Source organism: Ornithorhynchus anatinus, chromosome 9 (assembly GCF_004115215.2).
Source record: "Ornithorhynchus anatinus isolate Pmale09 chromosome 9, mOrnAna1.pri.v4, whole genome shotgun sequence".
Lineage (NCBI taxonomy): Eukaryota > Metazoa > Chordata > Mammalia > Monotremata > Ornithorhynchidae > Ornithorhynchus > Ornithorhynchus anatinus.
The window spans coordinates 49,159,644-49,176,728 of record NC_041736.1 but is presented as its reverse complement, the minus strand read 5'-3'; the positions used below and the strand labels follow the sequence as shown (position 1 = coordinate 49,176,728).

The following is a 17,085-nucleotide window of genomic DNA, read 5'->3' as shown; positions in this document are numbered from 1 at the left end:
TGTCACTCAGAGGCTGCTGTTTATGATTTTAATGTTCCTCCAATCATTCTGAACTCTCACCTCAGCTACCCTCTCCTTCCCCTGACTCTTCCCACCGAGAGACATGACTCTCCAGTGGGGACAGATATGAGTGGTACATTTAGCAGACATCAATTTTGCTCCCCGGTTTCCTATCGCCTGAGCCATCGTGGCTGCCCCGTTCACTTGGTTTTAAATGATCTGTCCTGAAAAAATCTTGTAGAACAAATGGAAATGATGTTGCTCTTCCACTCCTCTCTGGTACTGGGCTTTTTTTTTTTATGATATTTGTTAAATGATTACTATGAGCCAGGCACTGTTCTAAGCACTAGGATAGATGCAAGTTAATCAGATCCCACATGGGGCTCACAGTCTTAATCCCCATTTTCCAGATGAGGTAACTGAGGCACAGAGAATGATAATGATGGTATTTGTTAAACTCTTACTCTGTGCCAAGCACTGTTCTAAGCGCTGGGCTAGCTCCAAGGCCATCAGGTTGTCCCATGTGGGGCTCACAGTCTTAATCCCCATTTTGCAGATGAGGTAACTGAAGCACAGAGAAGTTGAGTGACTTGCCTAAGGTCACACAGCAGACAAGTGGTGGAGTCGGGATCAGAACTCACATCCTCTGATGCCCGTGCTCTTTCCACTAAGCCACACTGCTTCTCCACACAATTTCCTGCTCGCAGCCTTGTTCCCCTTGGCCGCAGTGATTGCTTGGGTACAGGTTGCAGGTGAATAGTGACTTGCTAAGAGCTCATGTCTGATTGAGATCTTCAGCTAAATTAGAAGCCGAAGAGAATCTAGGGAAGGCTGGGAACGTGCCTCCAAATGTCTAAATTCTCGGAGCATCCCAGCCCTCAGGGCTGCTGGCTTCATTTTTAGAGACGTGGTCTGCCTTTTGTACACAAGGTGAGAATATCACCTTATCTCGAAGGGCAGCTGAGGCAAGAAAGCATCTCTCGGTGCCCGCTGTGGTAGTGTGATCCTTTGTTTTCTTTTAATTTACCATTGTAACCCACCCAGAGGAATGTGCAAATACATCCGCTTCTCTCTTTGTGCAACAGAAAGCATTCATGCGGGGCTTAGGATTGGATGGGAGGGTGGAGGAGGGGTGCTGCGATCGTCTTTTCTTATGTTTCCCTCCGTCCGGGAGCACTGATGGATAGCTCAAAGAAGAGACCTAATCCCAGAGGCTATTTTACTGAATCTGATTCAGTAATGGACTTTGAGGTCCATTGGGATTTGACATCCAGAGAAAGGAGGTGATGCTGAGACAACCACTAGCTGGGAAATCTGAAGCGACAGGGTCACCGCTTTAGATTTCAACCCACTGCCTAGGAGCTGGCTCAGGGAGTGTCACCTGCAAAATGGCGCCGACGACTTAATTTGGCTAAAGAAGGCCTCCGGCGGACAACGGGACCGAACGCAAGATGAATGGCAGTCCACCTTTCTGATGTGATTGTGATTCTGATGTGAGGTGATTGTGACCGGCTGATACGCGGTCTGCCCGGAGCAGATCTTTTCAGAGGAAAGTTTAGCTATAGCCAGTATTTTGGTTAGAATATTTCTCTTCTTCCTCTGTACGCTGTCCTCCCATGTTCCCCCATCCAGCCTCTCTGCCTGTCTGGCCCATTTCCACTTCTCACTGAACTCCCCTCTCCCTGACGCCTCCCCAGCCAATTCCAACCCTTCGACTGGCCAGGGTCTTTGTGTCCTCTGCCGCCAACCGAGTCTCGGACTCTGGGAGAGCCGTTGGAGTCAGGGTCTGCACCACTGCCCGTGGTACCATTTGAGAACTCCCGCTCTAGCAGGTGGAAAATAACAAAGGCCCTCTGTTCTCGGCTAAGTCCTTTCATCCCCTGGTTTGTCCAGCACTAACTTGGATACCTGAACACCTCCCTGGGCGGTGGGTCATTTCTCATCCAGTAGATCAGAGGGAAGGCACAGTTGCGGTAAAGCCACATTTGGCCTAGTGGACAGAGCACGGGCCTGGGAGTCACAAGGTCCTGGGTTCTAATGCCGGTTCCGCCACTTGTCTGCTGTGTGACCTTGGGCAAGTCACTTCTCTTCTCTGGGCCTCAATTACCTCATCTGTAAAGTCAGGATTAACAGTGTGGGACCCATGTGGGACAGGGACTGTGTCCAATGCGATTTGCTTGTATCTCCCCCAGCGCTTAGTACAGTTCCTGGCACAGAGAAAGCACTTAATAAATACCACTATTATTATTATTACTACCTGCGATGAAAGAACATAGAGGTGGGGAGAGGGAGACATATTCCTGACAGCTGTATGCGTGATAATTTATTGTCCTCAACTACCAAATCCTCCAAGTTTTAAGTGATTTAGGGTGAACAAAAAGGTTTTCTTGGAGTTTAATGAAGCTGAGATATATTTGGATTTGAAAAACAGAAAGGAACTTTTCACCTCTTAAGAACAAGAAACAGAAACGGGATGCTTCAGTAATAATCATTTAAAATGTTTAAAAAAAAAAAAAACAACCTTTCCCTGCCAGTCTGTAGACTTGAGTACACTGGGGAGTTGTGTCAGGTTCATTATCCTTCTGAAGAATTTTTTTTTGTATAAAAAATCAGGTTTCTTGGATCATACAAAGAAGGCTTTGAAGTAATCCTACTTGGGATTTCCAAAGAAGCTTCCTTCCAAGTTTCCCCAAGAATTCTCTGAATACTTATCTGTGAGAGGGTAATGAAGATCACTTTCATTTACTGAGCCTGGGGGTATAGAGAAAGTGATGAGGTGACTCAACAAGGTTAAAGAATCAGTGGCCCAAGTGCTTTAAAGTTGATGGTAAGGAGTTTCTGTTTGATCCACTAGAGGTTCTCGAGGAGTGGGGAAGCATGGACTAAATGTTTCAGTGGAAAAATGATCTGGGCAGCAGTGTGAAGTATGGACTGGACAGGGGAGAGATAGGAGGAAGGGAGGTCAGCAAGGAGGCTAATACAGTAATCAAAGCGGGATAGGATAAATGCTTGGATTTAATTTAGTAGCAGTTTGGGTGGAGAGGAAAGGGTGGATTTTAGTGATGTTGTGAAGCACTCAATCCCCTGACCCCTCCTACCTTACCTCTCTACTTTCCTGCTAGAACCAGCTTGCACATTTTGCTCCTCTAATATCAACCTACTCACTCTATCTCCATCTCATCTATCTTGCCGCCGACCTCTTGCCCACGTCCTGCCTCTATCCTGAAATGCCTTCCCTCTTCATCTCCTACAGACAATTAATCTCCCCACCTTCAAAGCCTTATTAAAGGCACATCTCCTTCAAGAAGCCTTCCCTGACTACACCCTCATTTCCTCTTCTCCTCCTCCTTTCTGTGTCACCCTTGAACTTGGATTTGCTCCCTTTATTCACCTCTCCCTCAGCCCTGCTGCACACACATTTATATATATTTATATATATATATATATATTTCCATAATTTATTTACTTATATTAATGTCTGTCTCCCCCTCTAGAGTGTAAGCTCATTGTGGGCAGAGAAAGCATCTACCAACTCTATAATATTGTACTTTCCCAAGTGCTCTGCACACAATAAGCGTTCAATAAATATAATTGATTCTAATCCCCACTCTGCCACTTTAATGCTACGTGGCCTTGGGCAAGTCCCTTAACTTCTCTGTACTTCAGTTATCTCATCTGTAAAATTTAAATTAAGTCTGTAAGCCCCATCTGGGACATGGACTCTGTCCAACCTGATTATCTTGTATCTACCCCAGCACACAGCAGCGTCTGGTACACAGTAAGCATTTAACATGTATCAGTAAAAAAAAGAGGAGAATTGAATCCATAGATGTTTCTTGGTTTAATCCTCCCTCTCTCACCCTACAAGGCTGCTGGTTGTGGCAGTCAGTGGCATTGTCTAGAGTCTTGGGAACGTACAGCATCAGGGATTGCTATTCCATCCCACATGTTGGCCTCTCAGGTGACAGAGCTGCTCTCCCTTGTGCCTTTCTCCTGTCCCCTCCCCTCTTCTTCTCCCTGCTTTCTTAATAATGATAATTATGGTATTTGTTAAGCACTTACCATGTGCCAGGCACTGTACTAAGTGCTGGGGTGGATACATGCAAATCCTATTGGACGCAGTCCCTGCCCCGCCTGGGGCTCAGAGTCTTAATCCCCGTTTTTCAGATGAGGAAAGTGAGGCACAGAAAAGTTAAGTGACTTGCCCAAGGCCACACAGCCGTCAAGTGATGGAGCCAGGATTAGAACCCATGACCTTTTGACTCCCAGGCCCGTGCTCTATCCTCTAGGCCACACCGTTCCTTCCTCTCTGCCGTTAGGGCTGAATCCACCCCACCCATTCAGTGACACCCGGAGTAGCCTCTGCTTCTGGAGATGAGAGCAAATTTTGACCTTTGGCCACAGAAGCTGAGGGAGAGAGCTGAGATGATTATGCAGTAACCTGAGCGGCATTGTCAGAGGAGAGGCAGACATTCTGCTTTACGACGAGGCATGATTTTTGACGTCAGGATTTGTCAGGGGCAAATACGGTCTTCTCTCGGTTCTCTGCAGGTGATTTTAGAGCAGGGGAAAAAAAAGGGAGCAAGAAGGTTGTTGCTGCTTAAATCCAGGATCTCTACTGTTTGGTATTTTCCTTTCTGGTTTTTTGTTTGTTTGTTTTTGGGGATTCTCCCAGAAGCATCTCTCCTCTAAGGACAACTAAAGTGAGCCATTTCTCAGCAACTCACGATGCTAGTGGGATAGAAGCGAATCACTGAGCCGTGAGAAACCGGGACCTGCAATTGCCTGTGAGGTCAGTCTTGAGACAGCGCTGAAAGGAGGCATTCACTGGCAGGAGAAAAGATGATTGAAAGCCTCATCTGGACCCCCGTGGCTCTTAAACAGTAGCTGGCGATCTGTGATGAACATTGCTATCACAGAGGGATCATTTCCCGAAAACCACAAATCGGGGCCAAAGGAGAGTCCATTTAAAAGGCGTTCCATCAATGGCTACTTCACAGTAGGAGGTCCCTTAAATGGACCGGCTTCCTCATGAACTACGTTAAGTTTGGTTACGTAGCTGTGTCCTGCTGGACTCACTCCGATCCTCTCCCTTTCTAAGTGGGCCTAACCACATCCAAATATTAAAGCTCCCTTTTAGTGTTCTATATCTACGTTGTAACCTTCCTTGACAGGGACACGAAAGCAAAGCAGAAAACCCAAACCAAGACCCGGCTCATCATCAGCCTGTTGACTCTGATTCTGGAATGGATCTGATCTGGGCAGAGCCCAATTTACTGAATGTCCTAGTTCCTATTCACTTTGAAAACTGATCCAGCAAGGAGTGACCCATGTCAGAAATGATGTCGGAATATCCCCGGGGCAGCGGTCGGGGGGGCGGCTCTTCTCCTTCTGAACCCTCTGATAAAACAGTACAGATGTCCTAGCCCTCAGGCCTATGTGGAGGGAAGCCTAGGTCTGGTGTGGACTGGGGGAAACATTCCACTCTCACTGTTGGAAGCTCCTCAGCTAGCAACTTCCTAACAGGTTTTCCTCAGTCTGTGAAAAACCAAACCCCTGGATCCGCCGCAGCAGTGGGATTCCCCCTCTAGACTGTGAGCTCGCTGTGAGCCGGGAATGGGCCCGCTGTTCTAGCGTCCTCCCCCAAGCGCTCAGTACGGTCCTTTGCACACAGTAAGCGCTCAATAATTTGCGATCGAATGAACTAAACAATTCCCCGCATCTTCCAACGGGGTCGATCCCGTGGGGCTTGGCTCCAGTGCCCAGCCAGTCGCTTTCCTTGGCGCTCTCAGCAATGGGACTAAAGCGGCGAATGTTCAGCGGCGGCCTTCCTTGTCCCTGTGGAATTCCCTCTTTTCTGCTCCGCGAGGCAGGCAAGCCCGACAGAGAGCTCAGCTAGAAACACGAGCTGGCAAAGTAGCCCAACTCAGTGAACTCTCTCTTTCTCTCTCTGTGTCTCTCCCACTCCCTCCCCACCCCCATCCAAGCGCACTGGCATCCTTGTGCCCTCCGAGAACCCGCTCCTGTATCCCCCAAATTGTCTGCTGTGTGACCTTGGGCAAGTCGCTTAACTTCTCCTGGCCTCAGTTACCTCATTTGGAAAATGGGGACTGAGACTGTGAGGTCCACGTGGGACAAGGACTGTGTCCAACCTGCTCTTCCCCCTTCCCCTCCCCACAGCACTTGTGCATATTTGTATGCATTTTTAATTACTCTATTTATTTTGTCGATGATGTGTGTATATATATCTATGATTCTATTTATCTCGATGATATTGACGCCTGACGACTTGTTTTGTTTTGCTGTCTGTCTCCCCCGTTTGGACCGTGAGCCCGTTGTTGGGCAGGGATGGTCTGTATCTGTTGCCAAATTGTCCATTCCAAGCACTTAGTACAGTGGTCTGCACGTAGTAAGTGCTCCATAAATACGACTGAATGAATGAATCAATCCCAGCGCTTAGTAGCGTGCCTGGCACATATTTTTATTAAATATGTTCTAATAGTACTTGGCACATAGTAAGCGCTTAACAGCTATACCATTATTATTATCAGCGTTCTAAGCTCCGGGGCGGCTACGAGGTCAGCAGGTTGCCGCACCTGGGGCTCACGGTCTTCCTCCCCACTTTGCAGAGGAGGTCACTGAGGCCCAGAGAAGCGATGGAGCTGGCCCCAGGTCACAGAGCGGACGAGTGACGGAGGCGGGATTAGAACCCAAGTCCGCCGACTCCCCAACCGGGGGTCTTGCCACTGACCCCCCCCTGCTCCTTTCATTCACCCATTCATTCATTCAGTAGTACTTATGGAGCGCTTACTCTGTGCAGAGCACTCTACTAAGCGCTTGGAATGTACAATTCAGCAACAGATGGAGACCATCCCCGCCCAACGATGGGCTCACAGTCCAAACGGGGGAGAAGGACAGCAAAGGCAAACTGAACAAAACAAAAACAAGACATCATCTAAATAGAATCAAGGAGATGTACACCTCATTAACAAAATAAATAGGATAATGAATAATATACACAAATGAGCACAGGGCCGAGGGGACGGGAAGGGCGGACAGCAGTGGGGGAGGGGAGGAGGAGCAGGCGGAAAGAGGGCTCAGTGTGGGAAGGCGTCCCGGAGGAGGTGAGCTCTCAGCAGGGCTTGGAAGGGGGGAAGAGAGTGAGTTTGGCGGAGGCGAGGAGGGAGGGCGTTCCAGGTCAGTGGCAGGACCTGGGCTCAGTGTGGGAAGGCCTCCCGGAGGAGGTGAGCTCTCAGCAGGGCTCCTCCGATCCCCGGGTCCTAGGACACCGCTGCCCGGCTGTCCGGTCCCCTGGGTCAAGGGGGTAGAGCCCCCGGGCATCCCTCTGCGTGGCTCAGTGGAAAGAGCCCGGGCTTGGGAGTCAGAGGTCATGGGTTCGAATCCCGACTCTACCACGTGTCAGCTGTGTGGCTGTGGGCAAGTCACTTGACTTCTCTGGGCCTCAGTTCCCTCAACTGTAAAATGAGGATGAAGACTGGGAGCCTCACGTGGGACAACCTCATTCCCCTGTATCTCCCCCAGCGCTTAGAACAGTGCTCTGCACCTAGTAAGCGCTTAACAAATGCCAACATTATTCTTCTTATTCTTCTTCTCCGTCCTCCCCGGGCTTAGACCAGGGCCGTGCCCCTAGTAAGCGCTTAACAAATACCAACATCATCATTCTTCTTCTTCTTCTCCGTCCTCCCCGGGCTTAGACCAGGGCTGTACACCTAGTAAGCGTTTAACAAATACCAACATCATCATTATTACTCTTCTTCTCCGTCCTCCCCGGGCTTAGACCAGGGCTGTGCCCCTAGTAAGCGCTTAACAAATACCACCATTAGTATTCTTCTTCTTCTTATCCGTCCTGCCCGGGTTTAGGAGAGCGCCGTGCCCCTCGTAAGGGCTTAACGAATACCAACATCATCATTCTTCTTCTTTCTTCTTCTTCTTCTTCTTCTTCTCCCTGGCGGCCGGGCATCGGAGGGGCCTCTCCCGGGTCCGGTCCCCTGGGCGGTGCCGCGGGACCCCGGCGGGCAGAGGTGGCGTGTCGGGTGTCGGGTGGGCGGTGCGGGTTTCCCGGTGTCCCGGCGGCGGCGGCTGCCTCGGCCCCGCCCCGCCCCGCCCCCGCTCGCTCCTTTAAATAGGGCGGGCGCTGCACCCTCCGCTCCACACCCCGCGCCGGCCTCAGGACGGACGGAAGGGAGGGAGGGAGGGAGGCTGCACGATGCGGCCGGCTCGGCTGCCGCCCCCGCTGCTGCTGCTGCTGCTGCTGCTGCTGCGGGTCGGAGTCCTGGGAGCCGCGGCGCTGGCCGGTGAGCGGGGCCGGGGATGCGGGGGCCCGGGGGGTGCGGGGCGGGGGGGAAGAGGTCCAGCCCGGGCGGGGGGCGCAGGGCCGGGCCGGGCCGGGGCGGGGGCTCCGCCTGCTGACTGTCTCCCGGCGGCTCAGGACCTGCCCGCTGCCCCTTGCTGCCCCCCGCTGCCCCCCGCTGCCCCCCGCTGCCCCCCGCTGCCCCCCGCTGCCCCCCGCTGCCCCCCGCTGCCCGGGGTGGTGGGCGCGGCCGTCCTTCCCCGGCCCCCGCCGTGGGCCGGGATCGGGATCGGGATCGGGATCGGGATCTCCCTCCTCCCCCACACAGCTCCCACCGCCCCGCACACACACACACACACCTCCCCGCCTCCACCCATGGACCCGCACCACGGCCTGCTCCGCCGCCTCCTTTACCTTCTTTACCACCTCCTCCTCCTCCTCCTCCTCCTCCGCTTCCACCTCCTATGCCTCCTTCTCCTCCTTTATCTCCTTCACCTCCTTTACCTCCTTCTCCTCCTCCTCGTCCTTCTCCCCCTTCCCCTCCCCGTCCTTCTCCTCCTTCTCCTTCTCGTCCTTCTCCTCCTTTACCTCCTCCTCCTTCTCCTCCTCTACCTCCTCCACGTCCTCTACCTCCTCCACGTCCTCCACCTCCTTTACCTCCATCTCCTCCTTTACCTCCATCTCCTCCTTTACCTCCATCTCCTCCTTTACCCCATCTCCTCCTTTACCTCCTTCTCCTCCTTTACCTCCCTCTCATCCTTCTCTTCCTCGACCTCCTCCTCCTCTTCCTCCTCTTCCTTGACCTCCTCCTCCTCGTCTTCCCTCCTCCTCCTCCTCCTCCTCTTCCCTCCTCCTCCCCCTGCTCTTCCTCCTCCTCCCCCTGCTCTTCCTCCTCCTCCCCCTGCTCTTCCTCCTCCTCCCCCTGCTCTTCCTCCTCCTGATCCTCCTCTCGTCCTCCTTTACCTCCTCCTCTTCCCTCCTCCTTCTCCCCCTGCTCTTCCTTCTCCCCCTGCTCTTCCTTCTCCCCCTGCTCTTCCTTCTCCCCCTGCTGACCTTCTCCTGATCCTCCTCCTCGTCCTCCTTTATCTCCTCCCATTCCCTCTTCCTCCTCCTCCTCCTCCTCCTCCTCCTCCCCCTGCTCTTCCTCCTCCTCCTCCTCCCCCTGCTCTTCCTCCTCCTCCTCCTCCTCCTCCCCCTGCTCTTCCTCCTCCTCCTCCTCCTCCTCCCCCTGCTCTTCCTCCTCCTCCTCCTCCCCCTGCTCTTCCTCCTCCTCCTCCTCCTCCCCCTGCTCTTCCTCCTCCTCCTCCTCCTCGTCCTCCTTTATCTCCTCCTATTCCCTCTTCCTCCTCCTCCCCCTGCTCTTCCTCCTCCTCCTCCCCCTGCTCTTCCTCCTCCTCCTCCCCCTGCTCTTGTTCCCCCTCCTCCCCCTGCTCTTGTTCCCCCTCCTCCCCCTGCTCTTGTTCCCCCTCCTCCCCCTGCTCTTCCTCCTCCCCCCCCCCGCTCTTCCTCCCCCTCCTCCCCCCGCTCTTCCTCCCCCTCCTCCCCCTGCTCTTGTTCCCCCTCCTCCCCCTGCTCTTCTTCCTCCTCCTCCCCCTGCTCTTCTTCCTCCCCCTCCTCCCTTTCGTCTTCTTCCTTCTCCTCTCCTCCTCCTGAACCCAGGGGACCGAGGGACAGTCAGTCAGTCAGTGGACCTGTCTCGGTGTTGCTCGTTTCATCTTGGCACAGCGATGAAGACAAAATATCCACGGATGTATATATTAGTATACTGAATACGCCACTTCCGAACTACTAGGTATTCCCCAACATAGATGTAAACAAGCTTACGTTTAGTTTTTATTCATAAGCACGGTATTTGTTAAGCGCTTACACATAGTGCCGGGCGCTGTTCTGAGTGCTGGAGTAGATTCAAGGTGATCAGGTTGTCCCACGTGGGGCTCACGGTCTCAATCCCCATTTTACAGATGAGGTAACTGAGGAACAGAGAAGTGAAGTGGCTTGCCCAAGGTCACACAGCGGATAAGTGGCAGAGCCGAGATTAGAACCCACGTCCCATGACTCCCAAACCAGGGCTCTTCCCACTGAGCCACACTGCTTTCTAAATTAGCTGGGAAATCAGGGTATTTGTTAAGTAATGATGGTACGTGAAATGCTTCCTTTGTGTCTGACACTGTACTGAGCACTAGGGTGGTCACCAGCAAATCTGGTTGGATACAGTCCCTGTCCCACTTGGGGCTCAGTCTCAATCCTCCTTTTCCAAATGAGGTAACTGAGGCTGGAAGAAGTGAACTGACTTGCCCAAGGTCACCCAGCAGACAAGCGGCGGCGGGGGGGATTAGAACCCATAACTTTCTGACTCCGAGGCCTGTGCTCTATTGAATATCCCTGGTGTGTATAAATATCTATCATCAATTTCTGGAATGATCTAGGTCAAACCTCGTTCAATAACGGAAGAAACAATAGTGTATATTTCACCTCTTATACAGAAAATCAACGCAAATCAGACAGTGGACCCAGTTCGGGAATAAAACCTAAGACTAGCCGACTTCTGATTTGAAAATGAGGTCTCACATGATCATATCATTTACGTGTGTGAGTGCGTGTAGGTGCGCTTTGGAGATTGAGTTGATTCTTTTTTTAATATTTTCAGTCTCTTTTTGGAGTCTCTAAAAATGTCATGCGAGTCTAAAACAGCAAGATCTGTTTAGGGTCTTAACTGGCGCATGCGTATGGGGATGAAAGTGAGGGTATTTATGTGAGATAATACCGGTCCAATCAAATGTATTTTCCTTTTTCTGATGCTGAAAGGCCACTCCCTATACCAAGACTGGAAATGTTTCCCCCTGGAGGTGTATTCCACCTGTCGAGGGCTTTTTTTGCGGGGGAGGAGGGTTGTTTTGTTTCGTTTGGATTTTTTGTGAGTCTTCTGCACATTTTATCGCTGGTGACAGCAATTAACTCTTTTCTAACTAGGATGGACCGATTGCGTGGTGGGTGGACAGTTTTGGAGGGGGGTGGCTATTAAGTTTAGACCTGGAGGGAGTGCTTTGTTTCATTGCAAAGTACACATCATTTCATGTACGTGGTCCTTGTGAAGTATCCTGAAAATAGTGTGAAGCGGCATGCTTAGTGGATAGAACGTGGACTTCTCTGGTCCTCAGTTACCTTATCTGTAAAATGAGGATAAGAGTGTGAGCCCCATGTAGGGGAGGCACTGTGTCCACCCTGATTAGTTTATATCTACCCCAGTGCTTAGAATAGTGCTTGGCACATAGTAAGTACTTAACAAGTAGCATAATTATTAACATTGCTTAATGGGAATAGATAAATATGTCTTTAAAAATGGGTGCTAGTTAAAGAGTTGGAATCCTGCTACGATGCTGCTATAAACCACAGCGACAAATTGAATCCTTAATCTCAGATTAAAACGTGATTTTTATAATAAGAAATTTAAATCTCTGATATTTACAAAGTGCTCTTCCTCCAAGAAACTTGAGCAGTAGCTGAAATGGTAATGGAAACCGTTGGAAGGGAATTGAAGAGGTTATTGGGTTCAGCCTACCTGCCTTCGGTCAATATGACATGTAAACCCCTAGGGAGATGTTTTTCACTGCCTTTCTTCAAAATCTCCAAGAAGGACCCTCCCTCCACAGACTTCCTTGCCGAGTTCCATTGTCTTCTCCGCCATTACTTCATTGAGCATCCAGTCTCTGCTAGGAATTATCTAGAACAGATGAACGATGCAGAGATTGTTTTCCAAAAGCATACATTATCTTCTCAGGAAATTTCATCATTTCTTTGATCTTCCTACACAAAAGCTGTTGACAATTATGAATACTAAGGTCAAAATCAGAAAACATCTCTTTCCTACAGTTCTCAAAAACGTGGAATCCACCATCTGTTTGCTTCATCTGCAATATAATTGTTTTTCTTTCCCTAGAAGTTTTCTTAGTCTAGCTCTATGTAGGATTATGAAAATGCATCGGCTTAACATAAGAGATATCTTGGGGAATGAATCTTTCATAAATTGCTTTGATTTATTTATTACTGTCCTTGGTTGTAGATAAAACTCAATGGGAATTTGCATGTCATTTTGAAATCAAAGAATATTGAATGTGTGTTTTCCCCGGATAGCATCGAATTCCCTTCCTGACGAATAACAAAGACCTTCGGCCCTGTTTAGGGAGTAGCACCCCAAGGAAGGGTGGGAGGGCTGTATCCCAGAGAAATGAAATGATACTGCATAAATTAACATTTTGGATGAGTTTGTTGCTACAAAAAATACAACATTAACGTAGACCTGGTTAGGCGGGATATTATTATTCTGGCATCTGTCATAATTAACTAGAGTTTTTAAATTGTGCTACGAATCTACCTACAGTATTAAATGTAAAAGTGGGATAACAAAATCCATTAGAAGATCACTAAGAAGATTGGCTGAAGGTGATTATCATGGGCCCTTTTTAATTTTAATAATACATAATTACTTGGGCCTTTCAGCCAGATAAGAAAAACCAACTGCCCAGCAGTGTGGCCTAGTGGATGGAGCACAGGCCTGGGAGTCAGAGGACCTGGGTTCTGACCCTGTTTCTGCCACTTGGCTGATGTGTGATCTCGGGCAAGTCATTTCACTTCTCTGGGACTGTTACCTCGTCTGTTATATGAGGATTACTTTAAACTGTGAGCCCAGTGTGGGACAGGGACTATTTCCACCCTGATTATCTTGTTTCTTCCTCGGCACTTAGTATGGTGTCTGGCACATGGTAAGTGTTTAGCAAATAGCGTTGGGGGAAAAAAGGGTTTCTAAATTCCAGTCATCCCTGGGATGAAATGGAACCAACCGGGAATCATCCCGCTAGACTGTAGGCTCCTTGTCCTTGTGTCTACCAAATCTGTAATATTGTACTCTCCCAAGCGCTTAGAACAGTGTTCTGCCACACAGTAAGCACTCAATAAATACTGTTGATTGACTGATCTTCAAGATATGCCCCAACAGCATGAGCCCAGCAAACTGGAACCCTAAAGCCAAGTTAGAGAGATGATACTTTACTTCCCAAAATTGGAATGGGGCCAGTCCTCCCATGTCAAGTGGAACTTTCCCCAGAATTTTCAGTGGCTCGGTTGGTATAATTGCTGATGACGATCTGAATTCAGGCATTGCGAGATATAGCGGATCCGATGTCTCGGTACCGGTGCCTTAGTTAGTGCAGCCTTGCAAATAAGGCACTTGCCCTTGGGTAAGTATCAATTTGTTGGACTAGTCAGTGAAGTCAGGCAAATGATGGGCAGGTGAATTGGTTTGATTTATTGGTGCCATGGTTTTAGGTGTTAGAACCCCAAGGATTGTGCCTTTCTATTCTCAGGCCTCCCAGTCTCCCTTCAAAATCGTAAACAAATCACTCACCCCTCCATTCCTCAATCTCTCTAACCTTTCAGGGTGTATTTTATGACTGTGCCCTGTCCTGCAAAGTGATTAAAAGACTGTTTCGTGGTCTAAATCCAAAAGGGGCTCGACAAGTACTCAGGAATTAGACACACACACAAAATACGCAAAGCACAGCGAAATTGGTCCAGAAGCAGCTCTACAGAAGAGTCACAAAAATGAAAGCCTTAGAAATTTTTCACTGTGGGCAGGGAATGTGTCTTACACTGTGGTGTTGTAGTCTCCCAAGCGCCTAGTACAGTGCTCTGCACACAGTTCGTGCTCAACAAATACAATTGACAAGGAGATTTCAATCAGGGCCTCAAATCAGGCCACATCTCATGGACTGTCAACTCTCTGACCTTATTTTCAGCAGTGGTAACCACATCCTCTTGATGGAGTGCATTATACTGAGCCCACCAGATAAAGAAGGAGCACATTTGCTGCTCAGCAGATGGTAGAGACAAACATAAAACTCTAAAAGCTTTCTCGTTGGGCAGAGAGGAGGAGCTGGGAACAGTCCCCCGCCTTGTGTGGCTCCCATTTCTGATGTCGGAGAATCCCTAGTTCAAGCTGGTCTTGGTTTGAACCAGTTAAACGGTGAATGCCTGGGAAGGGACCTGCAAAAGCTTCATGGGTAAAACTGCATGAGATATTGATGAAGAGGGAAAGGGGCTTCTTCAATCAATCAGTGGTATTTATTGAACACTTACAGTGTGGCGTGCTGTACTAAGCTCTTGGGAGAGTTCAATATAACAGCGTTGGTAGACCCGTTCCCCTCACCGTCTAGAGGAGGAGCCTTACAGAGGAGAGGACTAGAGGATTAGTCTTGAAGAAGGAAAGGGGCTTCTTCTGGCATGACATTATTCTGGACTATCATCTCGGGGCTTAGACAACTCTACTTGGAGCAAAGGGATGAACAATTCATTCCTCCCAAGGTTCCCTTCTCCTCCCCAAGTCATAGATTCCCTAGGGTGTTTCCATAAAGTAGAGGAGAGAAGGGCATCCAGAATAGCTGGAGAGGTTTTGCTGTTTCTGTTCTATCAGTGACGATGGTGATAACAATCTCACACTTGGTGATAACCTGGAGCGGTGTAGTTGATCCGGATGAATGTGGTTCAGAGACGTTTACCGCCACCTATTTGGAGTGTGTGCCTCGATATAGTTGATGTACAAAGCAGTTTATACTCAGTCCACAATTCATGTAGGTGCATATCTATGCCATTCTAGCAGATATGAGACTATTTTGTGATCCTCTAGGCTGCAAGCTCGTTGTGGGCAGGGAATCTGTTATATTGTCGTATTGTACTTTTTTAAAAAAATGGTACTTGTTGAGCATTATCAGGGTGGACACAGTCTCCGTCCCACGTGGGACTCACAGTCTAGTTAGAACATGTGTTCTAATCCTGCCTCTGCCACTTATTTGCTGTGTGACCTTGAGCAAGCCACTTAACTTCTCTGTGCCTCAGTTTCCTCAACTGTAAAATGGGAATTCAATACCTTGTCTACCTCCTACTTAGACTGTGAACCCCATGTGGGACGCGGACATGGACATGGTTTGTATTGTATCTACCCCAGTGCTCAGAACAGTGCTTGACAAATACCATTAAAATTACTGGCCCGCCCCCCCCCCTCCCTTAACCATCAGGGCAGGTGTTTATAGAGTGAATGACTCATTCAATCAGTGGTATTTATCGAGCATTTACTTTGTGCTAAGCCCTTAGAAGAGTACAATGGAGTACTTGGACACAATTTTTTCCCTCAAGGAGTTTATAATGGGGGGGGGCGTGGCGAGAGGAACCACAGAGAAACACAGAAGCAAAAGAAAACTCCCTGTGCCATTATCCTGATTCCCATCTGAGAATCAACATTGTGAAAAGCGAGGTAACAAAGGCTGAAAACTTCCTGAATCATAGTAAATTAGGTTAACACTTATACTGTTCCTAATTAAGAATTACATAAAGCAGAATGTGTATGACAGTTTCCATTATGGACAGATCAGCTATATTGTGTTTGAAAGATCTTTAATGAAAAGATCTTTAGGAAAATGAGATCATGAAACTGAAAGCGTTCTGAGCTCTTTAATAAGAAAGGGGCTAAGGGTACCAGACCAATTATTTTACTGGTGTCTCCTCAAACTCAGTCAATCATTCAGTAAATTAATGTATTCATCAAGTGCTTACTGTGTGCTGTACTAAGTCCTTAGGGAAGTACAATGCCACAGAGTTGGTGGACACTCTCCTGCCACAGGAAGCTTATAGTCTAGAGGGAGAGATAGACATTAAAATAGGTTACAGATAGGGGAGACAGGAGAGAATAAGAATATTTACCTAAATATTGTAATTCTACTCAAATGAATTTTAAAAAAAAGATTGTTAAACTAGTCACTGAGCTTGAAACTGCTCTAAGGATGGGGGCAAGGGAGAGAGAAAGATAGAGGTGTTTTTATTTACATCCTCTGCTATCCCCAGGAAAATCTCCTTGCCTTGCCTCATGTTCAGTCTTTCTTCTGCCTCCAAGCCGTCTCCTTCCAGTCTTTCTAACCCACCTCCTCCAGAAAGCCTATCTGGACTAAGCAAGTTCCACTTTTATGCGTCTTTGTTATTTATGCATTCACTGAAAGTCCCTGTGAGCGCTCTTCTCAATCTACACCCAGCTCTCCTAAAACAAGTTGATTAGGGGAATTGCATTTTTGTCAAACTCCACATTAAGGACAATTCAAGCTATGATTCTCATCTGTTTTCCCACCACATGCATACACCTAAGCCGTATCTTTCAATGCCGTGTCATTCAGTATGAACATAAGCTTGCATTGTTAGATAGACGTTCCCTATTTTCCTAACAACCTTCTAGCTAAAGTGATTCGTGAAGACATGCATTATTGTAGAACTGAATGAGTGTATTTCCTTATTTTATCTCCCCACCAGGCTGAAAGAGCCTTGAGACTGAAGTTAATGGCTTACCAAAACTCTGAAACCCAAAGAATCTATCTGGGACAGTACTAGGCAACACAGACGTATTTGAAGTCTGTCTGATAAGGGGATGGTTCAACTTCAAGCTTCTATATCGACCTGTCTTTCTCTGAGCCAGAAAACTATTCCCTTTAACAGTGTTTACATGTTTGTTCATGAAAATGGCAGAAAGAGTGTTTTTCCTCAACATGAGAGAGTCATAATCAAGTCTCAATTTAAGAATTGAGATTCTCTAACTGCAGGCAAAGCGTTTTTTTTCCCAGTCTCTAAATGACAAACGTTAAGAGGAGTTGTTCTCAATGGCAAAGTATCATGTGTACTGGCATAATTACCCCACTTTTTTGTATAATTTTTACAACAGCAAATGAGAATTGAGACTATTC

At 48.5% G+C, this 17,085-nt stretch overlaps 1 protein-coding gene across 2 annotated transcripts in view; it reads left to right on the top strand.

Annotated features, from left to right (window-relative positions):
- The window catches only part of CHGB (chromogranin B), an 87,388-nt gene that overhangs the window by 63,565 nt on the left and 6,738 nt on the right, over window positions 1–17,085 (top strand). The window contains exon 1 of one of the 2 annotated variants that reach the window (XM_029072015.1): window positions 8,213–8,315. The exons of the other annotated variant lie outside the window; for it this stretch is intronic. Within the exon in view, the coding sequence (XP_028927848.1) occupies window positions 8,228–8,315 (88 nt within the window). The 5' untranslated portion in view covers window positions 8,213–8,227. Of the gene's footprint in view, window positions 1–8,212; window positions 8,316–17,085 lie in introns of those variants that run through there. 2 annotated transcript variants of the gene reach the window in all.